At 42.7% G+C, this 27,489-nt stretch overlaps 1 protein-coding gene across 8 annotated transcripts in view; it reads left to right on the top strand.

The window, feature by feature from the left end:
- The window catches only part of LOC146552644 (ryanodine receptor 3), a 108,241-nt gene that overhangs the window by 37,236 nt on the left and 43,516 nt on the right, over positions 1–27,489 (top strand). For 5 of the 8 annotated variants that reach the window (XM_085257334.1, XM_085257337.1, XM_085257332.1 and 2 more), the window contains 26 exons: positions 81–245; positions 637–758; positions 1,521–1,701; positions 2,429–2,564; positions 3,975–4,070; positions 4,374–4,492; positions 6,234–6,367; positions 6,658–6,899; positions 7,159–7,351; positions 10,443–10,659; positions 10,916–11,020; positions 13,162–13,265; positions 14,100–14,183; positions 14,500–14,659; positions 16,438–16,585; positions 16,827–17,032; positions 17,231–17,405; positions 17,721–17,929; positions 18,016–18,215; positions 18,321–18,387; positions 18,473–18,633; positions 18,727–18,892; positions 22,028–22,114; positions 22,236–22,462; positions 24,818–25,622; positions 25,986–26,186. In XM_085257334.1, the coding sequence (XP_085113460.1) occupies positions 81–245; positions 637–758; positions 1,521–1,701; positions 2,429–2,564; positions 3,975–4,070; positions 4,374–4,492; positions 6,234–6,367; positions 6,658–6,899; positions 7,159–7,351; positions 10,443–10,659; positions 10,916–11,020; positions 13,162–13,265; positions 14,100–14,183; positions 14,500–14,659; positions 16,438–16,585; positions 16,827–17,032; positions 17,231–17,405; positions 17,721–17,929; positions 18,016–18,215; positions 18,321–18,387; positions 18,473–18,633; positions 18,727–18,892; positions 22,028–22,114; positions 22,236–22,462; positions 24,818–25,622; positions 25,986–26,186 (4,710 nt within the window). The remainder of the gene's footprint in view (positions 1–80; positions 246–636; positions 759–1,520; positions 1,702–2,428; positions 2,565–3,974; positions 4,071–4,373; positions 4,493–6,233; positions 6,368–6,657; positions 6,900–7,158; positions 7,352–10,442; positions 10,660–10,915; positions 11,021–13,161; positions 13,266–14,099; positions 14,184–14,499; positions 14,660–16,437; positions 16,586–16,826; positions 17,033–17,230; positions 17,406–17,720; positions 17,930–18,015; positions 18,216–18,320; positions 18,388–18,472; positions 18,634–18,726; positions 18,893–22,027; positions 22,115–22,235; positions 22,463–24,817; positions 25,623–25,985; positions 26,187–27,489) is intronic. The other 3 variants (XM_085257335.1, XM_085257331.1, XM_085257330.1) reach the window with 1 other exon arrangement.

Below are 27,489 nucleotides of genomic sequence, written 5' to 3'. Positions count from 1 at the left end.
TAAGTTGTAGATGCAGCTAATATTTGGTCGTGGTTTGATTAAGAGCAAATCTGGGTCTCTTTTCCTTCCTTTCTGTGCAGGAGAAGCTGGAGCAGAGCCCCAAGCGCGACATCGAGGGAATGGGAGTGGCTGAGATTAAATACGGGGACTCGATCTGCTTCATCATGCACGTGGCCGCGGGTCTCTGGCTCTCGTACCAGGCGCCCGATGTCAAATCTGCTCGTCTGGGTCCCCTCAAGAGAAGAGTGAGTGGCGACATACGCGAGCGCACACTGCTCTGTCTTTAGATGCAAGGCACATGGAGAAAACAAGGAGCATTAATAAATAAATCACACTCCTTTGAGTGGATAATTATTTCGAGAGTAATGACTTGATTGAGTTAAGATGATCCTCTGTTAGTTTGCATCTCATATCTCTGCCTCTGCTAAATATAGACCTCGTCTCCTGGCTACTGTTGCAGAGGGGGTGTGCGTGCGTGCGGCATGTAAACACAGCCAGGTGGCCTGTAGTGTCAGCACCTGTGTTCCAGACACTGTGGCTCAGTGCGTTCTCCTCCTTCATTTCTTTACTCATTTCTTTATATCGTCTCATGGCAATGTTTCTCGCCCTTTTCTCGCCCTGTGGCGTCCTCTCAAGGCATGCCTGCATTCTGAAGGTCACATGGATGACGGATTGACCCTCCAGCGCTGTCAGCACGAGGAGTCCCGCGCCGCGCGCATCATCCGCAACACCACGCTTCTCTTTAAGCGATTCATCAGGTACGCTACACGGTGACAAAACGGTGCCGTTGCTCACTTCAGCACACAGGGATGTGATTGCACAAATTAGCCAATTAAACCAAATTGCAGCCCACATTTGTCTTTCGCCACTTTATTAGGGTAATCTGCAAAATGTCCTGTCACTGGGACAAGTTTCATAAGCACCCACGTTGATGATGGTTTAGCGTAATTACGCCTGATGATAAAGACATTCCAACATCGGCAAATTATATCTGAAGGCTATTTTCGAAGCCCACAGACTCATAGGTGTGATATAACTCGTGATGTAACAAGAGGGGCCTGTGGGTTTTGTCTGAGTGGGGTGCCAGTGCCCCATGCAGTTCACTCAGTGGACCAGCCACATGTTTCCAAATAGAAATGCAGTGGCATCACTGCTATGTGTGGTGAGCTATGAAGCACATACGTGGATGCTTCCATTGCCTGTATTTGTTATCAGAGGGCTTGCTGTCTCCTGGGTCAGACTTAGGGGCAGGAATCTGTCAGCCCCCACCATCACCACCACCACACACACCGCTCCCATGCATAGGACTAGAGCTATTTTTAGCAGGCCAGCGGAAATCAGCATTTCAGCATGAATGAACCGTTGGGTTAAAGATCGTGTTAGTCATCACTGCCTCTCCTCAAGTCTGTTCAGCTTCCCAGTCGTCGTATCTTTAGCAATGGTTTGTTTCCTCGAATGAATGAGAGAATTTGAGAAACGGCAAGTAGTGTTAAATGTGTGATTCTGTCTACTTCCCCCAGAGACCTGGATTGTCTGGGTGTTAAGAACAGGGCACTGGTCGCTCTGCCCGTGGAGGAGGTGCTCCAAACCCTTAATGACCTCATCACTTATTTCCAGCTCCCCGATGCCGAGCTGGAGCACGAAGAAAGGCAGATCAAGCTGCGCTCGCTCAAAAACAGACAGAACCTCTTCAAGCAGGAAGTGAGTTCATCCATCAAGGAAGGTTTAGTAAAAAAGAGCTCGCGAGGCAGTCAGGCAGAGCAAAAGAATCTCAACGTGGTTTTTAGTGAATGAGTGCACGTGTGATTAAGCTAGCAGTAGTGGCAAACTTGCAGAAGGAGGTGAAAAAGCGAAACCAATTGATTCTTTGTGGTTTGTTTCAATGGCATCCTGTATTTGGACGCACTTTATATGACGGTGTCAGCAGTTTTCCTGAGGCTGGCATGAGCGCACTGAGCTTTCTGCTAAGCTTCTAGGCTTTAAATTGCTTTCATCAATTATAAAATGTCAACTGCCTCGCTGAGGGACCCTATGATGTCACCCACTGAAAAGCAGGTTAAATCTTACAGGATACAACAGCATAACTGTGTCAAAATGTCTTCGAGAGACCATAAAATAAGAGACTTGATTGCAATATATCTGAAGATTATCGACACATAGAGTATTGATTACCTTTCTATGGGGGACTAAAGGAGCACATTTCTATCTTAATTCTAATCTCGAAGGTCAGCTTGTCACAATAACTGGAACACTTTCCATTTAGCATATCAGATCTCAGGTATTTCAAGTCTGTAGAATAAACCAGTACAAGACCATCATGAAGCTGCATTACACTAACTGAAAACTGGGGGCAGATTTCATCAGAGGAAGCTCTTATACCAGTGACATGTGGTGGGTCATGTGACATGTGTCACTGCCTCTTTTTTAGGGCATGCTGACTCTGGTGTCCAACTGTATTGACCGACTGAACGTCTATAACAGCGCCGCACATTTTGGGGAGTGCGCGGGCTCGGAGGCTGGAGCGGCGTGGAAAGACATTCTCAACCTGCTGTATGAGCTGCTGGGTGAGATGCTGGTCTTAACAGCACACACACAAATACACACACAGACTCACTGCCAACTGCAATTAATCTTAAAATTGAAAGTTCAGATTCACATTTGCACACTGACACACAGGATGCGGCAGAAACCTCTGAGATTCTGCCAGAGGTTTCTTCCTCTTTAAAAGTGCGTTCTTCCGTCCCACTGTCTCCAGATGGTTGATCACAGCGGTTTTCTCCACATAAATTTAGGCTCTTTGCATCACAGTATAAAGCACCTTTCTGTGACTGTTGCTGTGAATTGATGCTGTATAAATAAAACTGAATTGAAGACACATGAACCATAAATACACTTTTCTAATACTCCAAAAACAAAACAGACAAACACATTGTTGCAGAAATGGCTCGGTGGCATGCGGCCCAATGCCAGGGCATCAACCCAACAACATCAGTCATCTCAGACACACACACACACACACACACACACACACACACACACACACACACACACACACACACACACACACACACACACACACAGTGTTTGGGTATTTCCCACTGACCTCATTTCTTTCTAGCTGCCTAATGTCAATTTTCATCTCTGTCCTCTCAGTTCTCTGTTTTGTTTTGCTCTCTGTGTTCCTACTGCCCAGTGTCATCACCGCTCCTTTTCAAATTCACTATAACCTCTTGCACTGCATCCATATGCTCCGTCATATATAGGACGTATCTCAGTAAAATGACCTGGCAGGAAAAAGCTTTTTTTTTGCTTCCCTCCTCTCTGTCTGTATATCCTGCCATCTTCCATCTGATGAGTACAATGTTTGTCTCGACTGTTATTTCAGCAGCTTTCACATAAAAAGATCCATTTACGAGCAGAAAATTGTGAGCAGGCACGATTTTCTTCCTGTCATGTTTGAAATGAGTTTCATTCTTAAGCTGAGATAGCCCGTATGTAGAGTTTATCTTTCATCTCGCCACACTGAAGCCCTCTCTGCCCTCCAAGGATGTCCTTCACGCTCTTATTTACACTGACTTCACCTGCTGACTCATATTAGTGTTCTAGTCACATCTCTCTTTCTCTGTTCCCCTTCCCCCTTCTTCACATACCTGGTTGAGCGCAGCGCTAAGTGGATTTGGGGATGCCTCCCTCCTTTCTTCTTTGTCTCCCTGCATCGGATGACCCTGTTTTTTTCATGCTAGGACGTACATGTGGGTGTGTTTGTCCTCATATGTTTATGTCTGGTCCCACCTTCTCTCTAAGGCATCTTCTAAAACTAATATGTTTAAGAGTGTCAAAGCACAATGTCTTCCTTAACCGGCTTTGGGCATGAATTCAAAGTGTTCACCTTTGCGTGACATTGTTTTTCTGTTGTGTAAGTCGTCACATTAAGCAATGCGCTGACTCGTGCACACTTTCCTCGTGTCCTGCAGCTGCGTTAATCCGAGGAAACCGCAACAACTGCACACAGTTCTCCAACAACCTGGACTGGCTGGTGAGCAAGCTGGAGAGACTGGAGTCCTCTTCAGGTACACTCATTAGCATTCTGACACATACACATGAGCCTGCAGTGAAACAGCAGTGTGAGAGAGCTTTTGTGCAACATCGCAGAACTATTAAAATTCTTTAACAGGTACAGGAGTCTTTTTTTGAAAGGTGACACTGTTGGCTGAAATCATGGGAATAGCGACTTTTACTTTTTAAATGTGCAGTAAGGAGTGCACCAGCAGGGTTTTCTGTTGCTCTGTGCGGACAGAATGCGTCTTTGACGAGTGTCCTTTGGTGTGTCTTTTGCGAGTGTTAAGTAATTGATGAATTTTGCGGCTGTGCAGGGATTCTGGAAGTTCTGCACTGCATTTTAATCGAGAGCCCCGAGGCGCTCAATATCATCCAGAAAGGACACATTAAATCCATCATATCGCTGCTGTACAAGCATGGACGCAACCACAAGGTAAGCAGTAAGTGTTGTTGCTACACGGTGAAATACACATCTGGGTTATGCACATGTTGAAAAATAACTATGCAATACAAAGAACAGCAATTTATGTTAAGAAAAAGCGTAACACTTTATAATACGGCCCGTGACTGCAATGAAATTGAATTTTTATGTGTATTTTATTTGAAACTACAAGAAAAAATACCTTTAAAATTTGCAGGTCTATGTGACCTTCGTGATGATGGAGCCAAGTCTAACTAATTTTGTTTTCCTTTCACAATCACTGTTTACTCATAAAGGGACTGTTTACTTTCCTGTAGTACACTTGGGACATTAGGCGAGGTTAAACCACTCCATACCCACCAAAATGTACAGCACACTTCTTATGTAAGATGGGGAAATATTGGTTGTTTTTCCACAAAATTACCAAGAAATTACTTAAAATTACTTACAATGGAATTTGTGTCTTGTTTTCTTTATTATAAAATATGGTTTAGAGCAGGGGTAGGGCAACTCCTGGCCTCGAGTGTCGGTGTCCTGCATGTTTTAGATGTGTCCTTGATCCAACACAGCTGATTCAAATGGCTAAATTGCCTCCTCAACATGTCTTGAAGTTCTCAGAGGCCTGGTAATGAACTAATCCTTTCATTCAGGTGTGTTGACCCAAGGGTGAGATCTAAAACCTGCAGGACACCGGCACTTGAGGCCTGGAGTTGCCCACCCACGGTTTAGACTGATTAAAATTACTTACAGTATAATTATTGCTTTGTTCCCTGTAGAAACCTGACTCGTTACCCCATTTTTTTGTGTACTTCCTTTTGTAAGTAGTTGTTGGCAAGTATAATTATACTAAACTTTCAAATAAAATACATTGAAATTAGATTGATTTACAAAGTAATACCAGAAAAAAAATGTAAAACCCCAATAAAAGCATAAAGGAATAATGTGATGTTTTCTTTGTTTGTTTATGTGTCTGTACGATGAATATGTCACAATAACATGCAACCAATTGAAGTTGTCTTATGACTTATGACTGGCTGCACAACAAATTACTCCTGCTAAGAAGTGCACTAGAACAAAGCATTCAAATAAAAACCGCAAATTAACTTGGTGTTTAATGTTTTTTTCAACAGTTGAAGCACACGACATGTGAACTTCACTGGTGCTTGTGTACCTAACTTGGAAAGAGCAACACTCTTTGCCACAGTCTCCATGCTAAGCTGACCATCTGCTGGCTATTAGCTGTACATACTGTACAGATGAGTGGGGTTCTTCTTGTTGAGAAGGCTCCTGGAGCTTTTCGTAGCCGCGTGCCCCTAACACGAAACAGTCTGTTTAACAGTGAAATAAGATCAGGAGCCGGCCTGGGTCGTAAATCAGCCCGACTGTACCGTTTTGCAGTGGAAGCAGGAGAAAAAGGTCAATGCTAAAGCGTAGGTGTTCTATGCTGTCATCCTGGCCCATTTAGTTCTACAGCTTTGTTAAGCTAACATCAAAAGGGTATTCTTTAACATGTTTTTGTACCCAGTAACAATCGCAGAGTAATTATGCAGTGGTTGCATATAAAGGGACTTTCCCTCCGGCAGCATCCTGGACAGTGAAGTATAATTAGTCATTTTCAGGTGCAGATGCACATCTGGGGTATAATAGGGAAAATGAAGTAAACGTGTTATCATTAGTGAGTGTTAAGTGCTGTTATGGTCTTCCATTAGATGGTGTTGCTTATTATCCCTACCTCCTTCACCTTCTTTTTTAGATACTAGATGTGCTCTGTTCACTGTGTGTGTGTAATGGCGTAGCTGTGCGAACCAATCAGAACCTCATCTGCGATCACTTGCTGCCCAAGAGAGATCTGCTGTTGCAAACCCAGCTGGTCAATGATGTCCAGAGGTTAGAGAGCCATTTATTTATCTTGCTATCTTTCTCCTCCTTGCTTCTCTGATAACTCAGCCCACAGTTATTTCTCTAGAGTCTAAAGCTTACTTTCAATTTATTAATCTGGTGAGGATCTTTTGTGAAATCATTATATGTTTTTTAATCTCTTGTTTGTTTGTTTTTTATCTTAGTAGTTAAATAACTTTGTATGGAATGTTGCAATTTGCTTTTTTTAAGTGAAAAGTACAATATTGTAATTAAAAATGTAACTCTGGTGGTGATGTCACATTGTACTTCTTTGCCAGCATGAGACCGAACATCTTCCTGGGCGTGAGTGAAGGCTCGGCTCAGTACAAGAAGTGGTACTATGAACTCATGATCGACCAGGTGGACCACTTTGTGACCAGCGAGCCCTCCCACCTCAGAATCGGCTGGGCGAACACAAAAGGCTATGCACCCTACCCGGGAGGAGGAGAGGGCTGGGGAGGTAATGGAGTTGGTGATGATCTCTACTCGTACGGCTTTGATGGACTCCACCTCTGGTCAGGTGGGTGGGACAAGCCAGTGTCTGGAGTAACTAAAGCATTAGAAGATGAGCGGTAACCCTGGGTTACAGCCAAGTTGTGTCTAGACAGAACCAGTGCCCTGCAGGGACGATCTCCTTGCCCAGAGTCTGTGTCATTGTGCGCAAATGTGTGTATCCAACAGTATGTGTGTGTGAGAGAGGGAGGTAGAGGTGTGATTTGTGCCAGCACAACTCACTAGGTCGTATTTCACATAGCAGTTTGTGCGTGTGCCCCGATCAGGTCGTATCCCGCGGGCGGTTGCGTCTATGAACCAGCACATTCTGACCTCAGAGGACGTGGTGAGCTGCTGCCTGGACCTTGGAGCCCCCAGCATATCCTTCAGGATCAACGGACAGCCCGTCCAGGGCATGTTTGAAAATTTCAACACAGACGGACTCTTCTTCCCTGTTGTCAGTTTCTCTGCAGGTGTCAAGTGAGTGTGTATTTTTTCTGTTCATATGCTTTATTAGACGTTAACAGGCAGAAAAAACTCATATTTATATATTCTAAAAATTCTATCTTTATATTCTGACTTTCATTTTGTCTTCGAGGCTTTTAGATTAGACGCGGCTTAAAAAACAGGAAAAAAATTCTGTTTCCATGGTGACCACTGATAGTGTGATTGATGTGACTTGAAAATGGAATTTCAAGCTCCAGCAGTTTTCCCACAATTCCATGATCGACTCCGACTTTGAAGAGCACAGTAGCCTTTTGCCACGTTCCCTCTGAGACACCTGCCACAATGTTTGGTCATGTTAAATATTAGAAAATGAATTTATTTAAAAAAAACGTCAGAGTTCAATCATCATTCATTTAAAAAAAAAGTGGTTCATCTGTGTGGCTAAGAAAAGGAAAGAAAAAGGCGTAACGCTCCGCTTGATTTCCCCGTCTCTCAAATCATTTTCATGCATTTTTTTCCACAAATGATGTCACTTTTAATAGCGTCATTGTTCTCACACTGTCTGTATTATCTGACGTGCAGAAAAGATTAATTGAACAATGTGTGTTACTGACCCAGTTGTTACGCTGGTTAACAGAAGCTAGATAAGGAGTTTATTACCACTCACACACACGCTCATGTGCCAACATGCTGCATGAGAATTGCTTGAAATATTAAACAGTTCCTTTTTAAGGGATTTTAGTGTTTTTTTGTGACAGCTTGCTGTTACTTTGCACCTGGTGCAAAATTGGAGCAAGTAGAGGATTGGTTGTTTCTGTTAGTTTAAAGGTTAAAGGTTAAATGTATTTATGTAACATGTTTAAAACAGAGTTGACCAAAGAACAAAGATAAGTGATTAGACAACTAATGATTCATTGGCCCCTTCAAGAGGTCACTGGTCAGTTTCATGTTTTTTTTGTTAGTCTTTGCTGTTGATTGGAAGCCTAAATAACCTTTTAGATCATGAAATATGTTTCTTATTTTACAAGCGTTTCATCTTCGGTCAATGCATTCTACACTCAGAAACACTGAGCCATACTAAGGATTGGCATGGACTCAGAAAATGCGCTCAGATGGGAGTTTGTGTGTATCAAGTGTTTATTTTCAAGTTGGCGAATAAGCATATCTAATGTGGTGGAAGTTGTGGGACTGAGCGTGCGCATGTGAGGTCTGGGGAGGATGAGGAACAGAGTTAGCAATGGTTCAACCGGAGGTCGTGATTTGTGGACTGGATTGTGGAACCTGGAAATGGTCTTATTTGAGTGGGAGGTGCTTTGGGGGAGGAGGCTAGTTTCCACAGTAGGGTGGATCGGTGGAGAGTGGGCAGGCAGGTGAGCAGGTGAGTCTTCTCCTTTACAGGTTTGTATTTGTATTGTATCTTTATTTCAGACATATACAGAAAAAAAACCCAATATATACACAACTACACATACTTGCATTTACAAATACGAATATATATGTAAATACACACACACACGTATGTGCTCAGATAAAACAAAATAAAATAAAATAAAACAAAGTCTAAATGACATGAAATGACAATTATTAGGTCTGAAATGGAGTAGGAAGAAGTATAACATACTTATTAATCCCTACCCCATGCTCAACATTTTATTGAATGCCACTATTCACCTAATTCCCATCATCACTTACCCCACACAATAAACAAGGAGAACATGTATAAACATAGCTACAGTGATAGATATAATTTAGATACAATTTAGTATATATATACACACAATGGGTGATCAACTTTATCAGTTTCATATTCTTCCTAAAGCAGTTTTCGAAACATCTTTATGAACTGACTAATTCTTGAGCATTGCTGTAGGTCCACAGTAAAACTATTCCACAGTTTTACCCCATAAATAGTAACACAAAAGGTTTTAACCTTTGTCCGTGCTTTAAGAGTCTTCAGATTTAATTTCCCCCTCAATTCATAGTCCCCTTCTTTGTCAAAAAACATCCTCTGTACATTTCCTGGTAACATATTGTATCTGGCTTTGTACATAATTTTTGCAGTTTTATATTTTATAAGATCCATAAACTTCAGAATTTTTAATTTCAAGAACATAATGTTAGTGTGCTCTCTAAATCCTGCTTTAGTAATCATCCTGATTGCTTTTTTCTGAATTTTACATAGTGGTTGAAGTGAAGTTTTGTATGTATTTCCCCAGATTTCCACACAGTATTCCAAATATGGCAATATAAGTGAACAGTAAAGTACCCGGAGTGATTTGGAAGGCAAAAAATGTGTTTCTGAGGTTCCAAGCTGAAGCGGGCACATGTGTCTGAAAGGTTTTCACAACTCTGGAGTTCCAGACATTCCAGAGAGACACGTGATTCAATAGTGCATGAGATTGGTGACTGAAAAGAGTGGAGAGACTTAGGATCGCAAGTTCTACATCAGCCCAGCACACCTGGTAAAGGTGTGACAAGAACAAACCAGACAGGGGACGAGTCCTGATGCCAACCTCACAGCTTATAATAACAAAGAGGTTCAACATGCAAAGACCCTTGAGCTGCTTCATTATTACAGACCGAGTGAAAGAATCCAAATTGTCTACAATTTCATAAAACAGGCTGTTTGGAACAGATTTGTCCTTTTTAGTAGTTGAAGTGTTGTCAAGGTCTGATCTGACTCTTTCATTGGTCGGGTGATTGTACAGCTAACACTGTGTTGACCAGTCACAGCAGAGCGTGAGCGTGTGGAAGCTTGGAATTGGCCCAGTGAACAGGGTGAACGTCTCCACGGACTTAAACGTGCCAGAACATGACAGCCACACATCCTCAGTGCTTAATAATTGAGGGCCGCAGTGAGAATGAGCTTGGTTGCGTCACTGCTACTACTTGAACTGCTATTTTGAGGAGCCTCGAGAGACGGTTTTGCAATGTTTTTTTCATTCACAGAACTAAACGTGTCCCCATTGGAGTAGAACCTGTTTAAGAGAGTTAAGAATAAAAGTAGAGGATTAGTTTTCTTTTCACTAGTCGCTTCTTTTATTAACAGCATTTAATTTTCTTTTAGTGTGCACGTAAAACATTGCAATAAGCCAAGTCACGTGAGCAACTTTTCTCTGGTTAGGGTTCGTTTCCTGTTGGGCGGACGGCACGGTGACTTCAAGTTCCTGCCTCCATCAAGCTACGCACCGTGTTATGAGGCTCTGCTGCCAAAAGAGAAGATGAAGGTGGAGCCGGTGAAAGAGTATAAGAGAGATGTGGACGGAGTTCGAGATCTGCTGGGCACCACCCAGTTCATGTCGCAGGCCTCCTTCATCCCCACACCTGTGGAAACCAGCCAGGTAAGCTCACAGGAGGCGTGCAGGATGGTGATCATGAGAAAAACGCCCCCTTTTTCACAAAGGCTGTGATGCAGTGTGACATGTAAAAGAATGCAAATCAACTGAAAAAATGCTCATCTTGAATTTGATGCATCTTGTGTATTTGTTTAATTTTTCCAAAAGAATTGCATTACTTTGTTTCAACTACTGAGTTTTTTGCATTCTATAGTTTGCACAACTTTTTGGAAAATGCTCATTTGCTTACCTGTTCCTTCAGATTGTCATGCCGCCTCATTTGGAGAAGGTTCGGGACAAGCTGGCTGAAAATATCCATGAGCTCTGGGGCATGAATAAGATTGAGCTTGGCTGGTCTTATGGCAAGGTAAGGGTTAGATTGTTAATGAGATTGTTATTTAGTTGCTTATGTTGTTCTCCTACAAGTTCATCGCTCGGATCAAAAGATAAAAAGCATACTCCATGCCGTTTTCCATGTTTGTGGAGAAATAAACACGACAATTACAATTTTTTCTCGATGAGTGTGACAACTTACCATCACAGAGGCTTGTGTGTCATCTTGCTTTCTCTTTTATAATTTGCGGTTTACACCAAAAAGAGGGTAAGTGGAAAAAGAACACTGTCATTGTTCACGTTCAGCGCTTTTCCACGCCACTCATTTACATCCTTCATTCACATCCAGTTTGTTTGTAGGTAGCAGAGTCATTGTGTCTGTGTTCTAGTGTCAGTCATGAATTACAAATTGTTGTTTCACCCAAAGGGCAGAACAGGATGTCTTGGCAATTTCATCGCCTCAATAAACCCAGACTAAAATTTGCATTTTGTTTTTTGTTTTTCTCCTTTTCAAAGAAAAACTGATGGAGTTTCTAATTCTTTAAATGTTCAGAGGGTCAATCAAAACACATGACATAACCCGCTATGAGCCAGAAACCAATCAAAAGGCCTGTCTATATATTCGGAGCAGATGTTGTATCTTTTCTCCTGCTACTGATAGGAATCTGAGAATGTGATTGTATGCTATACTTAGATTGGAAGATTAATGTGAAATTGAGATGAGGCTGTGTTAGTCTGTGTTATTCTTGCCTCTGCTGGCTATGTCCAAAAAATTGCCAGATTAACAGCCGATGTTTTCTATTATTAACTGGCATCAAGCCTGATCAAGCATAAAGACCAGAAGCAGTGGGAAACACCTAGTCTGGATCTGTGGGGCAAGTTCAAAAGTATATCTGACTTAGCTTTTGAGCTCTTTTATCATCGGAGAGCTTATGCTTGAGGTTTTTTAAGCTGAAGTCTCCTGGCTTCACCTGTAGTGATATCAAATTCTCATCTAAACTCCCTAAAAGAACAAATTAGTGTATTTCCCAATACAGTCAGCTGGAAACGCATGCTTATAATTACAGTGTACGCAGTGCAATCAGCAGGCTCCTGCAACAGAAGACAAAAACTGTACCTGATTTAAATTCAGCTCCATCCCACTTCAAGTTCTCCTGCTGTGTTCGTATTGTTTACTCTCTGCTCGGGTCTATTGTAAGTCACGGTTGCACAAGTGGTCAAAAAGAAGGCACGTCCAAATTTAAGTCGGTTATGGTTTCATCTGTTTAACTCCAAATTCTAGCTGATGGCTTTCTGGTTTGTTGTATAGTTACCACAGGATAACGCCAAAGTGACCTGTTTTGCTCTTAAAGGAAGGAAAAACAAGAAACCAGCAACAAGACGCAGCTCTTATGTCTATAATACAACATGAGAATTCTGCGCTAGCTTGTAAGCTTTCACTCTGTCCTCCTCCTCGAAAAATCTTTGATTTAGGACAAAGACAAGTCTGAGATTTGGTAAACAACAATAATAAACTAGTTTTATTGTCAAGGTTGTTTTTTTGTTTTTTTTTTACATGTGGAGCGATAGCCAAGTGAGTTGGAGTCAGTTATACATGTGGTAGAGGTCACATAGCAGATAAAATAAACCTGTTTTTGCTATTTAGCACTGGTTGCATGTAAATATGAAAGAGGAGATTTCCCATAGTTCTTGTACTATTCACAAAAGAGCTGGCTGCTATTCATTGGACCCACGGAAACAGCTGCATATCTGTACACAGCCCTGCATGTTTTCTTGGTAAACATCCACCATTGCCATGCCACCTCCTCTGAGCAGCATTGCCAAAAGGATTATTTGGCTTAAAGCGCAGCCTCGAGAGAGACGCATTACGCCTCTCACTCGGTATTCCTGCCATACAGCTCTCTGGCTCTGCCAAGAAAACATGCTCTCTTGTCCCTCTCTCATAACATGTTCACTAGAGTAGTCTAATCACTGCAACTAGTAGCACCCAGGACTTAAACCACATGCCCGCCCCCCTTGTTAGTTCACAGTGACAATGAGTTATGAGGCTGTGTATCTCATATGCATAGATCTAGTAGGACTTGATGTACATATGAATGCAGAGCTGCTGAACAGCAATGATGAGAACGTCAGGAGGTGTTTGATATGTGTGTTTTTTCTCTGTTTTCCTCACAGATAAGGGATGATAATAAGCGGCAGCATCCGTGCCTGGTGGATTTCTCCAAGCTGCCGGAAACGGAAAAAAACTACAATCTGCAGATGTCAACGGAGACTCTGAAGTACGGCGAACATGATGGATTGTTTTTGTCTTCATGGACAACACCTCTGTTATAAAAATAGCCTAAAAAACCATATCTGACATATTATTCTCAGATAATGCATTTTCTTTTTTCGTTGGATTTAAACTATGAGGAATATCACAAGTTTAGCTAACAGTTCACTGATCTCATAGTAAAGCTGAAGCGATGACGTGCTGTAGTTTAGTTGTTAGCACTGTTAGGACTTCTTAGCTTTTCTTTCTCTATTGGAAAAACACACACCAGCTACAAGGCTGTGGGCATTCCCATCCTTGACAGAGGTTTCCGCAACGCTGGCTCCACGTGTAGGATGACCTGCCTGTGTTGAGATTGTCATGCCCCATTTGATGAATAAATGGAGTATCTATTGCTCTAGACTACCAGTAGTCCTCTCTTCTTTAGAGAGACCAGGCTTTCAATACTTACACAGAAATGTGCAAAATGGAGGGGTAGGGTTAAGGTGGAAAGGCCCATCGCAGGTGATTTACATAAATGCTCTTCGAATCAAAAACATAAATGCATGCCGTCATTAATCTTGATCTGCTGCTTTGGGAGACACATCTGGGTGACAGGGACGAGTTCCTGAAAGACATCAAACTCACTTTTACTGTCGCTCCGTCCGATCACGAGGTGTGATTCACTTGGCGCCCGTTTCGTTGCCGTGGGTATTGCTCGGTCTTTCTTGTGTAACAGATTAGGACACGCGTAATTTAACCCATCGTGCTCTGTTTGGACACATTCAGCAGCCTCTCTGGTTCTTTGCATATACTGTCAAATCAGTTTGTTGGTCACTGTGGTTATTTTTTTCCCCTGCAGGACTCTGCTGGCCTTAGGCTGTCGTATAGTTCACATGAATCCAAATGCTGAGGACTCTCTCAAAAAGATAAAGCTCCCTAAGAAGTAAGTGGGTATGATTATAGCAGCGATGCGAGCACACGCACTACTCATGATATCGATTGTACATCACACAATTGGACAGTAATGACTAGGCCGCTCTATAGTAAGACAGTAAGAGAAATGAAATGAATCAAAATATTTGGTAACCCAATCACAGATCATCCAAAAATGTCCAGCAGTATAAGAAATAAAGGATATTTATTGTGTTTACTGCCATAGAGATTCCCATCAGGCTGTAAATGTAACTAAACTGGTCCCTGTGGTTTAACTGTATCCATAACTGGGGGAAAAATTCCTTTTTCATTGTTTTTTCCTGTAGCTACATGATGTCCAATGGTTATAAGCCGTCCCCTCTGGACCTGTCCGATATCAAACTGACTCCAGGGCAGGAGCTGCTGGTGGACAAACTGGCAGAGAACGCTCACAATGTGTGGGCCAAGGACCGGATCAAACAGGGATGGACATACGGGATTCAGCAGGTATGCTCAAATCCACCAAAGAATCGACACCTTCGCCAGACATGTGAACAGCGCTGAGGTTTGGTTAGAAGTGAAAGACGAATAACAACCTTAGATCACTGTGAACACATCTAGGAAAACACATGCTTTAATGTTCAAATTTGATTGAAGAGATTTAAAAAAATAGCTTCTCAGAGAACAGGTACATTCAAAAGCAGACATTGTTGCTCTAAAGTGCTTATGAGTGCATCCCTATAATCTAAGAGCAGCAGCTTTACATTGTCCAGAGGTCTGTACAAATTACTCAGCCAGAAAGTACGTAATGTTCCTGGACATCTGGTGCACGTCTGTCCGGTTGTTCAGTCTGACGTCACTAGCCGTGTCTGGGCCTAAACTCCGCTGCAGGTCCATATATCAAACGATCACTGTGGCATTACTGAGAGTTAAAAACTGTCTAAAGTCTTTCATCTTTAATAAAATGATCAGCGTTCTGCTCTACCAGGTGTAACAATTGAGTTTAACATCCAGGCATCCATGAAAACGGAATTTATGACATTTAACGGAGTTAGAAGTTAGCAGGGAGTTAGCTCGCTAGCTTCTATCTAAATACAATATAGCATGTCCTGACTGCGGGGTTTTGGAAACAAATTAAAACGTACAGCTCTGTTATCACTTCCAGCATAAATGAAGACAGAAAACTAAACAGCAGTGACGTTTGTAGGGTTACTGAAGTTGGGCTAGCTGGTATATAATGATGTGCTACGTGACCGCTAGCGACACAGCTATGTTAGCATAATATAAACAAGCTAACTTTTTTTCCACTCGATAAAAGTTAACGTGAGTGTTCTCGGTGGTCAGGAACAAATGTAATCGCATGGCAGGATGCTGTAAAAGGACCAAACTTCAGCCAGGAGAACAACTGAGATAATCCATCCACAATACGAGGTTAGTCATTCATATACTGCAGCATGGGCTGGGCTGTAGTTACATCCTAAGGTTTTAAAAACTGAGCTTAAATAAATGATTAGCGGTAATAAAAGCCGAGGGAGGTCAACAGGGATCACTGACTGTTTTAGGAGCTTTTTGAGATCAAAAAGAAGAAAATACATAACATTAAACATGTTAACAACACAAAAGCCATATTAAACGCTACTACTACTAACTACTACTAACTACTTTAGACCCGGAAGTAGGATTCGTCACGTCATCACTGAACAACCGGATACAATGTGCTGGGAAAAAATGCTCAGATCAAATACAAATGCTGCAAAGAAAGAAAAATCTGTTTTCTTAATATGTGGAAGAATACGCTACTTTTGCCTGCTCCCTTATTCACAAGGGGTTGCCACAGTGGGTAGCTCCGCATGTTTGAGTTGGCAAAGCTTTTTTATGCCGGACCCTTTTCCTGACAAAAGCCCACTGGGATTTGTGTCTCCTCCCGGGATCAAACTGGGGATCTTTTACTTGTCAGGGAATTGTGTAAACCGAAAGGCTGATTTTGTTCTATTTCAGCTTTGTCTGTTATCTTCTCAGTTTCAGACCAGTCTATAGTTCACTTGTGGATTTGTTAACTAATAAAGTAGTAATATTGGACACATAACCAGCTGCAGAGCTTCAGCTACAAGCTCATCAAACAAACCTGAAATAAATAAAAGAAAAAAACTCTAATTTAAATTCACAAATCTGCTTTACAGCTGAATGAAATCCCTTCATTTGCCTTTCAACTGGTGGGACAAATGAATGTTTTTAAAAAAGGCTTTAAACTTTAACATTTCTCTTGCTGCTTCTCCTCCGTGCAGGATCTTAAAAGTAAGCGTAACCCTCGCCTGGTTCCTTATGCTCTGCTGGATGAACGCACCAAGAAGTCGAACAGGGACAGCCTGCGGGAAGCTATCCGCACTCTGATTGGCTACGGGTACAACATCGAGCCCTCGGACCAGGAAGGCGGTGAGTTTCACCCATGAAAGTGTGCTAATCAAAATGCCCAGAAGTTCAAATTATACAGTGCATAATAAAATGCTCCTTACAAAGAATAAGGATAAAAAAATATGTCCTGATATGGGACTTTGCCTTCCATCTCCTTTCAGTTTAGAGTGAAAGAGAATAGCCACATGAAATTGCTGCCTACAGCCACTGGGTTTTTGCAATTAATATTTCCATTGCTTCTTATTATTCTCCTTTCACCCAGCAGGACAAGTCTCGGAGCGCCTCAGCATTGATAAGATCCGCTTCTTTAGGGTAGAGAGAACGTACGCAGTGAAGACCGGGAAGTGGTACTTCGAATTTGAGGCCGTTACCGGTGGAGACATGAGAGTGGGCTGGGCCAGACCTGGGTGTAAGCCAGATGTGGAGCTTGGCACAGATGAGCTTGCGTTTGTCTTTGATGGATACAGGGTAAGCTGTCAACCAAATCTCAGTTAATCCCAACAGCGTATTGGTGAAGTTCACGTAGACTACTCGAAAAATGGCTTTCGCCCTTTATTCTTTCGTATTTAAAAACCTATTTAATTATTTGGTGTTAAGCTCATTTAAAGTAGTTGCTCACATTGTGTGTATACCATATGGTATTCCTTGTGTCTGTACTGTGCACAGGGCCACTGCCTGAACATGGGCAGCCGGCTGTTTGGGCGCTGTTGGCATGCTGGGGACGTGGTGGGCTGCATGATCAACATGGAGGACAAGTCCATGATCTTCACTCTGAACGGGGAGATCCTGATCACCACCAAGGGCTCTGAACTCTGCTTCACGGACTTTGAAACTGAGGATGGTGAGAAAGAGCGTGTATGAATGTGGCTGTGAGGAGCTGTTGAGCACACGTCCTTGCCATCCTGCCCTCATCTTTTAAAGCCTTCACATGTAGAGCAGAAGGCTTTATCCCAGAACAATCATGGTGGTGATATAAGTTAAAATTGAGCGGCTCCCTGTGTGGAAATCAGCCGTATTTGAAGTGCCACTTGTAAATTGCCTTTTGCAAAAGCTGCATTGATGTTCCATCCCTCCTGCCGTGTATTCTTAAAGACTTCTTTCTCTCCTCCTCCTTTGCTCCCCCCCTTTGTCTTTATGTCCTTTGTCTGTCCTGCAGGGTTTATTCCAGTGTGTAGCCTCGGTCTGTCGCAGGTGGGTCGTATGAACCTCGGGAAGGATGCTAGCACCTTTAAGTACTACACCATGTGCGGCTTGCAGGAGGGATTCGAGCCATTTGCCGTCAACATGAATCGAGAGGTCACAATGTGGTTCAGCAAGCGTCTGCCTACTTTTGTCAACGTGCCGAAGGACCACAACCACATTGCGGTAAGAAAGAAGAAACTGTGAAATTGTTAAAAACGATTGAATTGGCCTAGACGATGAACGCGAAGATTGTCATCGTTTGTTTGCAGGTAACCAGGATCGACGGCACCATCGACAGCCCTCCTTGTCTCAAAGTCACCCACAAGACGTTTGGGACACAGAACAGTAACGCAGACATGGTGTTTTGTCGTCTGAGCATGCCTGTGGAGTTCCACTCCGTCTTCAAGATCAGCCCTGTGGTGGACATGAACGGTGTTCATGAGGAAGAAACCCTTAAAGTCAAACACAGGTGCTGAACTTCCCAAAACTGTGACTTTAAGCTCTTTTGCGAGAAAACCTTGAATCCGACATGTTATCTGCTCGCTAATGACTTTTTGAATATGGTTTCTGATAGATATCCACTGAGATCTGTGAGGCACAGCGATGAAAGTAGACGAGTGGACTACAGCAGCATCACTACGGTACAGAAGAAACGTCTGTTTGCAGCTGCAAAAACTAAATGCGTTTTCATTTTTGGCTAAGTCTCTCTTCTCTGTTTTGTTACAGTACTACCATTCAGTGAGGGTCTTCGCAGGTCAGGACCCTGCCTGTGTGTGGGTTGGATGGGTTACTCCTGACTACCATTACTATAGCAACAACTTCAACCTCAGCAAGAATCGTACAGTGACTGTAACCCTGGGCGATGAACGTGGGCGAGTCCACGAGAGGTGACGCCCTCTGTGTTCATATGTAATAAATGCTGACGATTATTTTTAATTACTAACCTTGTAAAGATTTTTATATATGCTTATTACTGACAGCGTGAAGAGGAGTAACTGCTACATGGTGTGGGGTGGTGATGTCACCAGCACTTCCCACACCTCCGGTCGCAGCAATGTGGATCTGGAGATCGGCTGTCTAATAGATTTGGCCACTGGCCTATTGACATTCACCGTCAATGGCAAAGATATCTCTACCTCCTACCAGGTACAATACACACAGCTGTGCAAGCAAGAATATAACTATTGCTATGTTTCTCTATAATTAAAAGTATCTAGTGTGATGGGTGCAACCCAAAATAACTATGCTACCGAACTAATAAAAAAGTAAATTTACAAAACTGTGCAAAAGTCTTGAACCTCTTCATCAGTTTTTTATATTTTGCTAGGAAAATAGAAATAAGGTGAAAGATTGAATGGAAATACAAAATATGGGGCAAAAACAGAGTTTGTACAATTCTAATGAGCTTGAAAGTCAATATTTGACACAACTGCCTTTGTTTTCCAACACATTTCTAAATAGTCTTCAGGAATAGTCCTGCAGGCTTCTTTAGGACATTCAATGATTTTCAGATGTTGGCTCCCCTTTGGTAAATTGTAAATGGAAAGTTATATTGTCTTTGGACTGTGGGAGGAAGCCGGAGTACCCGGAGGGAACCCACGCAAACACGGGGAGAACATACGAACCCTGGCCTGATGGTGGACTTGAACTCAGGACCTTTTTGAAGTGAGGCAACAGTGCTAACCACTGTGCCACTGTACTACAGTTAGTGGGGTTAGGTTGATTGGAAACTCTAAATTGTCCATAGGTATAGATGTGGGAGTGAATGCGAGTGTGAATGGTTGTCTATGTGTTAGCCCGGCGACAGACTGGCGACATGTCCAGGTGTAGAGCTTTTATCTACGCTTTCTATGCCTATTCACGTGCATCGGGGGCAACTTAGTGCATTTAGCAGGAGTCATGGATCGACCGACCTGACCTGCTCTACCGTAGCTTCTTTTTACTCCCAGTATGATCCCACTCTGTTTCAAAGTTGTTAAGGTTCGGGGAGGCCAGTCAGTGACCGACGGCATTCCATTGTGTGTTTTTCTATCCAGGTATGCTTTTACTGCTTTGGCAGTGTGTTTGGCATCATTGCGATGCTGAAAAATTAAACCGTTGCCAATCAGATCCTTTCCAGATGCTATTTCATGCTGGATCAAAATCTGACAGCACTTCTCACAGTTCCATCAGTTTTGACAAAATCCACTGACTGACATGCAGCTCCAAATCAGACAGAGCTTCTTCTGTGTTTTACAGATGGCTGTAGACACTCACTGTTGTACCTCTTTCCTTACCTCCTCACTACACATTGACGAAGATTTGGAGAAAAACGTTCTTTCCATAAGACCTGTTCTCACTGATTTACATTCTAGTTCATATGTAATGTGGCATACCTCAGCTTTTCTTCTCGTTTTCCTTCCTTAAGAATGAAAAAGGCAATCTTGTGCTTGTCAGACTGTGTTGTTTTTTTGTACATTTTGTATATATATATATTTTGAAGATTCAAGGAAAAAATTACATGTTTTTGCAAAAGGCTGCTAGTAAAAATGTCAAAGATACAATTTAATATTCGCTCTTTTTGTCTGTTACGTGAAGACACAACACTTGTTCGTCCCTTGAGTTATGTGTTTGTTATTGCTTGAATGATTCATAGGTTGGAGTGAAGTGTTAACTTTAAAAAAACCCAGAGAACTGTGACGCAAAACCAATTGAAAACTTTAAAAGAACATCTGGCTCATTGGAAACAAAACTGTGAATTTGGACATCAATTTCAGGGTCTGCAAGTGCAGCCATAAACAATTCCCATCACTCCCACTTTTGAATCACCCTTTGAATCACCTGAATACCTGCACATCACCATTGTGCCCTGGAAATGCTTCCACGAATGCTGCTGTTTGGTCTCTGTTTATCGTAGTTCTCATCATCACTGATGGTCCTTGACAGTGTCATGGCGACAAAAGTTTATATTTGATGATGATAGCAAAATCACAAATGTGCAAGTGGTCAGAGCTGGATGCTCAAGGAGAGAACCATGAGGGGCATGGGGAGCAGTTAAATTTAATAAATCAGGTCAGTTTGTACACTAAGGAGCTTGGAAAGAAAAGCGTCTGGACTTCTTTAAGTTGCTTGAAGACGTTTTACTTCTCATCTGAGAAGCTTCTTCAGTTCTAGGGTCAAATAGTGGAGAGTCCCAGATTTAAGCCCTATGGGAGTGACCCCCAAGAGAGACATGGACCCCCTGATGATCCTCTACCTAATCATATGAGCCAAGGTGTGAAAATCGGTGTGGGTCACAATCAGCCAAGGTTTTGGGTGAACCCGCTGTGAAACCTAGCCCCACACAGTTGGTGTCGTAAGCCACTGCATCTGTTCAAAGATGTTCGTTCACAGTGGACATAGATGGCTTCTTTCACTCTGTCCTCGAAAGAGTGACCTTTGCCCTTTAGATGCAGATGGATAGCTGGCTCTTCTATGTTGTGCCATATGTTTATGAAGTGGCTGTTTGGTCTCTCCGATGTAGAGGTCTAAGCGACTTGAGCGAACTGAAGAAGCTTCTGAGAGGTGAAACGTCTTCAAGCAACTTAAAGAAGTCCAGACGCTTTTCTTTCCAAGCTCCTTAAACTACGATGACCTGGATGATTGAGAACCTTCACAGACATTTTGTAGAGTTTTATGGCTTTAGTTGTGGATCTTTTTTGGTAACAGCTTGTAAAATGATTTATAAAGGATATCAAGTCTTTTGCGAAGTAGATGCATGCATGCATTAATATCCTTATTCTTCACTAGCCTAATATTGGCCATGCATATATCCCTGCGTCTCCTGTTTAATCTGATGACCTTGAGAGTAACTTAATTTAAGACTTAATTTAAGACATATTTACTGAACAGAGAAGTGACTGTGCATCTTGTTGAATTGTGGACTTGTTGTTCAGATGTCCTCTCAAAAGTAAATCCCAAAATAATCTTTCAGAGGGTATAATCTTCTTACGTTCTTCCTCACTGAAATTCTTTGAGACTTCACACAGTGCTGACTCATCGCCGACACTCTTAAATGTTCATGTGTACTCACTCACACACACACACACACACACACACACACACACACACACACACACACACACACACACACACACACACACACACACAGGCAAACTAAACTGCACTAAGTAGCAGAGTTTTCATGATGCATCATTAAGCTGCTTTCCTTAAGTCACGCTTTCAAGCTCCTTCTCAAGCTTTTGATATTTACTTCCTGTTTGGACCTTTTGTTTGCTTTCTTTTCACTTTTCTCTGTTCCAGGTGGAACCAAACACCAAGCTTTTCCCCGCTGTGTTTGTGCGACCCACCAGCCCCAGCCTCTTTCAGTTTGAACTGGCTAAAATAAAGGTGCGTGGCTCCTAATTTTACTTTTCCATTACAACAGGCTTACTTTTGTGTCTGCAATACCATAGAAATGAATGCTGTGCTCAGACAGGATTCCCATCAGCTGTCTCTGTGTGCTCTCCAGAACGCCATGCCTCTGTCATCAGCCATCTTCAAGAGTGAGCATAAGAACCCGGTTCCACAGTGTCCGCCCCGACTGGATGTCCAGACCATAAACGCCGTGCTGTGGAGCCGCATGCCCAACAGTTTCCTCAAAGTGGAAACGGCCAGGGTTAATGAGAGGCATGGATGGGTGGTTCAGTGCGTGGAGCCCCTGCAGATGTTGGCAGTGCACATACCTGAAGAGAACAGGTGTGAAACAAGGCTTAGTTCGCTTATAAGTTGGATTTGTTACTTTTTAAAGCACACTAGTCAATGCACACAGTATCTTAAATGTTTAATCTATACAGGAAGTTTCAAACCTTTTTTACCGAGGACCAGAGACAGCATGCAACTGCCTGTTGTAACACAACTTGTGTTCTTTATTCTTAAACAAAAGATGTACTAAATACTGATCTGCTAAGTTCTTTTTGTTTTGTGATCAGAACAAGGCTAACTGTTTTGCCCCATTTCTATTTTCTTAAAGCTAATTTCCTGTTTCATCTAGCTTTATTTTTAGCTTAAAGTAATGACAGTGGTATTCATATTCTCATTTAACTCTTAAAAAAGACAAGCTTCCTGTAACCATCAGCACACATTGCAATAAAGTGATTTAGTCATATTTTATTTTTTGGTAACACAGTAAAAAATTTTTTAATCTCAACAGTCACTCAGGATTTTCTGCTTTCCTCAGTTTTGTCGCTGTGTATTAAAATGTCCTCGGCTATAAGCTGTTAGACAGACAAAACAGGTTTGAAGTTGTCACCGTGGGCTTCGCTAAATCATCGTGCTGATTTTTTAACTGTTTGTGACAAGTGTATTAAGCAACCAGAAGGATTAAAGGACGGGGAGTTTCAAGTTATTATCACCTTCCATTCTGACGTATAACTGTTAAGATTCTGGCCACTGAACCTTTAAAATTTAAGAGCAAGACGTGAGTTTAGAGTGCAGTGCCATTAGCTATGACTAGCAAACTTGGTTAGTAACCTACATCGCATAAACACATGATTCTTAGTTAATGGTAAGCAACAAACCACCAATAACATAACTAATAAATTACTGTAATTTCACCACACAGTTATCCATATTTTCTGTCAGACAGAAAAGGCACCAACAACACAAAAATGGTTGAGTGACTCAGATTAGCTAGCATGAAGCCTAGCGGCTAGCGGGCAGCCACCTGGGAGTGAAAGCAGCCATGCTCCTCACAGTTAGTGTGAAGGGGGGTAAATTAGCTGTAGAGGGAAAAATCATTCTAACCCTCAGCTGTGAAAACCTCACCCAGCCGGGCAAGTAGGCAGCTAAGTTTGTGAACACAATAACTAGAGAATGAGGCGATGTAGGGTTTTCAATTTGATACCATAACAATAATACCATATCTGTTAGAAATGTCAGGCAAATTTGAATCTCAGTCACCTTGAAGGTCAAGTTTTCTGAAAATCTTGTGATGCGATAACTAAAGATGTAAGTCACCTTGGATTTTCACATTGATTGGAGGTGAGGAGTAGTATTTTTTTATACCAGGTTGTAAACCTTCCATGGTAACGTTGGACACTTTAAGACTGGGTTTTATTGAGAGTCACTCACCAATGCTGGGCAGACACTGTGCGATTTTTTCAGTCACGTTATTCAGCTCCTGCTCAAACTGCACGATTGACTCGCAGGGGTTAGAAGTTCATAGGTCACGATGCAGGTCTCGCACTATACGGCCCGATGCTCTGATGCGACCTGAGTGCTCACACTGTGCGTCCATAAAAATGAAGGTTATAACAGAAATTCTGTCGCTCGCTCTCCCTCTCCGTCTTTCACTCACACAGACACACCACCACCATCAGCTTTGCTAAATTGCTAATGAAAAACATGATCAGGCAGCTGTGATTGAGCAGCAGTGTAAATCCAACTATTTTCACGGTTGTTGTGGTCGTGATCATTTTGTGAGGCCACATCGAAAAGGCTCGGATGAGCTTTCCAAAGTTCTCCAAGTTGTGCCTCCATCGCTTGTGTCCAGATCACACGCTGCACAGCCGCGCTGCGCCGTCTTTTTCACTGACATTTGTGTTTGCGTGTGCGCAGTGTGACAAACTGCGGTGACACCCTCACGACGGTCGCGAGGATTTCAAACAGGTTTGAAATCCTCGTGACCAAGCGATTGATGATCGGGAGCTGGTCGTGAGGTGTCAATCGCGTCTCGTTACCCCACGTATACTACACGATGCACGACGCACGATGAAGGCCAAAATCGGGCCGATCGCCAAAACGGTTGCACGACTCAAAATGGGCCAAAAATCGCACAGTGTGAGCCCAGCATTATGGAGACATCTTTAATGACCATTTCAAGTCCAACTGCACTGAACTGGCTTTACTTTTTAGCTCTAGAGGATGCTGCTTGAGAATTTCACATTGGATGCTGTCACATGTAAAAAGCAACTTACTGGCTTGAAAAAAATCCCCAAGATAGAAAAATATGAGTTTTTAAAGTTTCTCCCTGACCACCAAGTAGACTAGATCACAAACTTCGTGTTATGAACCATCATGAATTCTGCTAACTCTTGCTCTTTTTAATGAAAGGTGTGTTGACGTCATGGAGCTCTCGGAGCAGGAGGACATGAAGAAGTTCCACTATCACACCTTGAAACTGTACTGTGCCCTCTGCGCTCTGGGAAACACTCGTGTGGCCCACGCCCTTTGCAGCCACCTGGACCAATCACAGCTCTTGTACACCATCGACAATCAGTACCTGTCTGGCACGTTACGCGAGGGCTTCTACAATGTTCTGATTAGCACCCACCTGGAGACAGCCAAAGAGGCACGACTCATGATGAAAGATGAGTTCGTCATTCCTGTCACGGCCGAGACACGCTCCATTCGTCTCTTTTCTGATGCTTCTAAAAAGCACCTCCCGCCTGGGGTGGGGCTTAGCACCTCCCTGAAACCACGCCTAAACTTTACCCCACCGTGCTTCATCAGCACCAAACGGGAGCATCTGTACAGTCCCCAAATCCCACTGGATGCACTGAAGGAGAAAGCGATTTCGATGTTGACAGAGGCTGTTCAAAGCGGAGGGCACCACATCCGAGATCCTGTCGGAGGATGCGTGGAGCACCAGTTTGTTCCAATCCTGAAGCTCATTAGCACCTTGCTGACGATGGGTGTGTTAGGAAGCGAGGACGTTCGTAAGATTTTACTGCTCATTGACCCGAACGTCTTCAAAGAGGCAAGAGAGGAGGGAGCCACGGGGGCCACAGACAAAGAGGGACTAACAGGGGCAGAGGAAAAGGCGGTGGAAGCTGGAGAAGAAGAGGCAATCAAAGAGGCTCAACAGCCAATGGAAGGACTGCTGGAGAAGAGGCTGCCAGAGCCGGTTAAACGACAGGTGATCGTGAAAACACACACAATTGTATACACAACAGACAAATAAAAATAACCAAAACATGTGAAATCGATGCACATTGTAATCTTAAAGTGACAATCCACAGCTACGAACTAACCACACAGCTGTCCTCTCAAATGCTCCGTAACTGCTCTAATGTAATAGGCCCGTTCAGAGATCAGCCAAACAGGAAATAGCTCCGTCTCGTATCGAACAAATGATCTCACGAGTAAATATCTCTCTTTAACAAGTGGGATAATGTGAAGCCATAAGGCATTTCGATATGTTTCTGTCATTCTTGATAACTAACACCTGCTTTGTCACAACAGTGATGGAAGAGTACCTGTTTGTGTGCCTCCTCTCCAGATGTGCGAGCTGCTTCACTATTTCTGTGACTGCGAACTGAAGCACCGTATCGAGGCCATTGTGTCCTTTTCTGACAGCTTCGTGTCCAAGCTGCAGTACAACCAGAAGTTCCGCTACAATGAGCTGATGCTGGCCCTCAATATGTCTGCTGCTGTTACAGCGAAGAAGACCAAAGAGTTCAGATCACCGCCTCAAGAACAGGTGAGAAGAAGCACGCCGGGTCTAAGCCAGCGGATCCCAAAGTAGGAAGTAAAATGCAGCACTGACTGGCCTGTTCCAGTTTAGATGATTATCTTTTACAGCCATTCTGCTGTAGATTTACTGCTGTGTTTGGGATTGTTATCCTGCTGTATGACAAAAAATTTGTACAAGCTTTAGCTGTTGGAGAGACGGCCTCACATTTGACTTTCAAATACTTCAGTACAGAGTTCATAGACTTTTTCCAGCTACACAATTTCTGTAGCTGCAAAACAAAAGCCAAATCATCTCCCTCCACCGCCATGCTTGACAAGTGGTAAGAGCTGTTATGTGCTGATATGCTGTGTTTCATTTGGCACTGTGCAATATGGCCAAACATCTCAATGATACACAGTGCATAGAAATCACAAAAGTATTCTCCTGATTTGTTCTTTGTAGAGAGAAATGGCTTTCTTCTTGCAGCTCTTCCAAACAACCCTTACTTGTTCAGTCTTTTTGTATTTATAGTGTCATGAAATTGAACATTTACCACAAGGCCTTCTGTGAGCATTGCACATCTGAAATTGGGCTCAATTTTCTTGGATGTCTTGAATGTTTGCTGCTACTGAATAATCTTAATCACTGCAGAGTGATTGACTTCAAACTGTTTGGAAATAGCCTCGTGGCTATTGGCTATTGCTTCTCTAAGACCATTGGTGGTCTAAGGCATTGTGTTAACACACACCTGAAATCTCCAGACTAGTAAACATCTGCCTACTGATGATCAATGAGTTGAGTGTGTTTGATTAACAGCACCTAGCTGCCACTAACCCTCCTAATCCCAAAGGAAACAATAAGGGTGTGTTTAATTTTTCACATTTTACCTTCATTTGTGTCGGATTGTTTTTGTTCAATTGAGACTGTTTACCAAATTTTAAAACCCGACACTCACCAGATTATTCCATTTTTACGTTAAAGCATTAAAAAAGAGGTGATGTATTGCGCTTCTCCACCACAGCACCACTTTTCATCTGTGCCGGGGCTCCCTCGTGACAGCTTTACCCCGGCAGTTGTGTATCTCTGCTAATGGATTTCTGACAGTGCGCATATCTCCCGAGTGATCGTAGTGACGCTCGTGTGACGCAAGTGTGCAAAATAGCTGCAGAGGGTAAATGGCAGTAATTGTGCATCATTTAGAGAAAGAATAAAAAAAGAATATGTGACTCTGTAATAACTCAGTATACGGAAAACCTGCAGGCTCATGGCTTCAACTGATTGGTCAGTACCGTTGTTGTCTGAATACGTGACTAATTTGAGATTAATGTAG

This window comes from Mchenga conophoros, linkage group LG19 (genome assembly GCF_057382185.1).
Source record: "Mchenga conophoros isolate Kocher_MC1m ecotype Shallow Benthic linkage group LG19, M_conophoros_male_GT1.1, whole genome shotgun sequence".
NCBI lineage: Eukaryota > Metazoa > Chordata > Actinopteri > Cichliformes > Cichlidae > Mchenga > Mchenga conophoros.
This window is presented reverse-complemented; position numbering and strand designations above follow the sequence as displayed.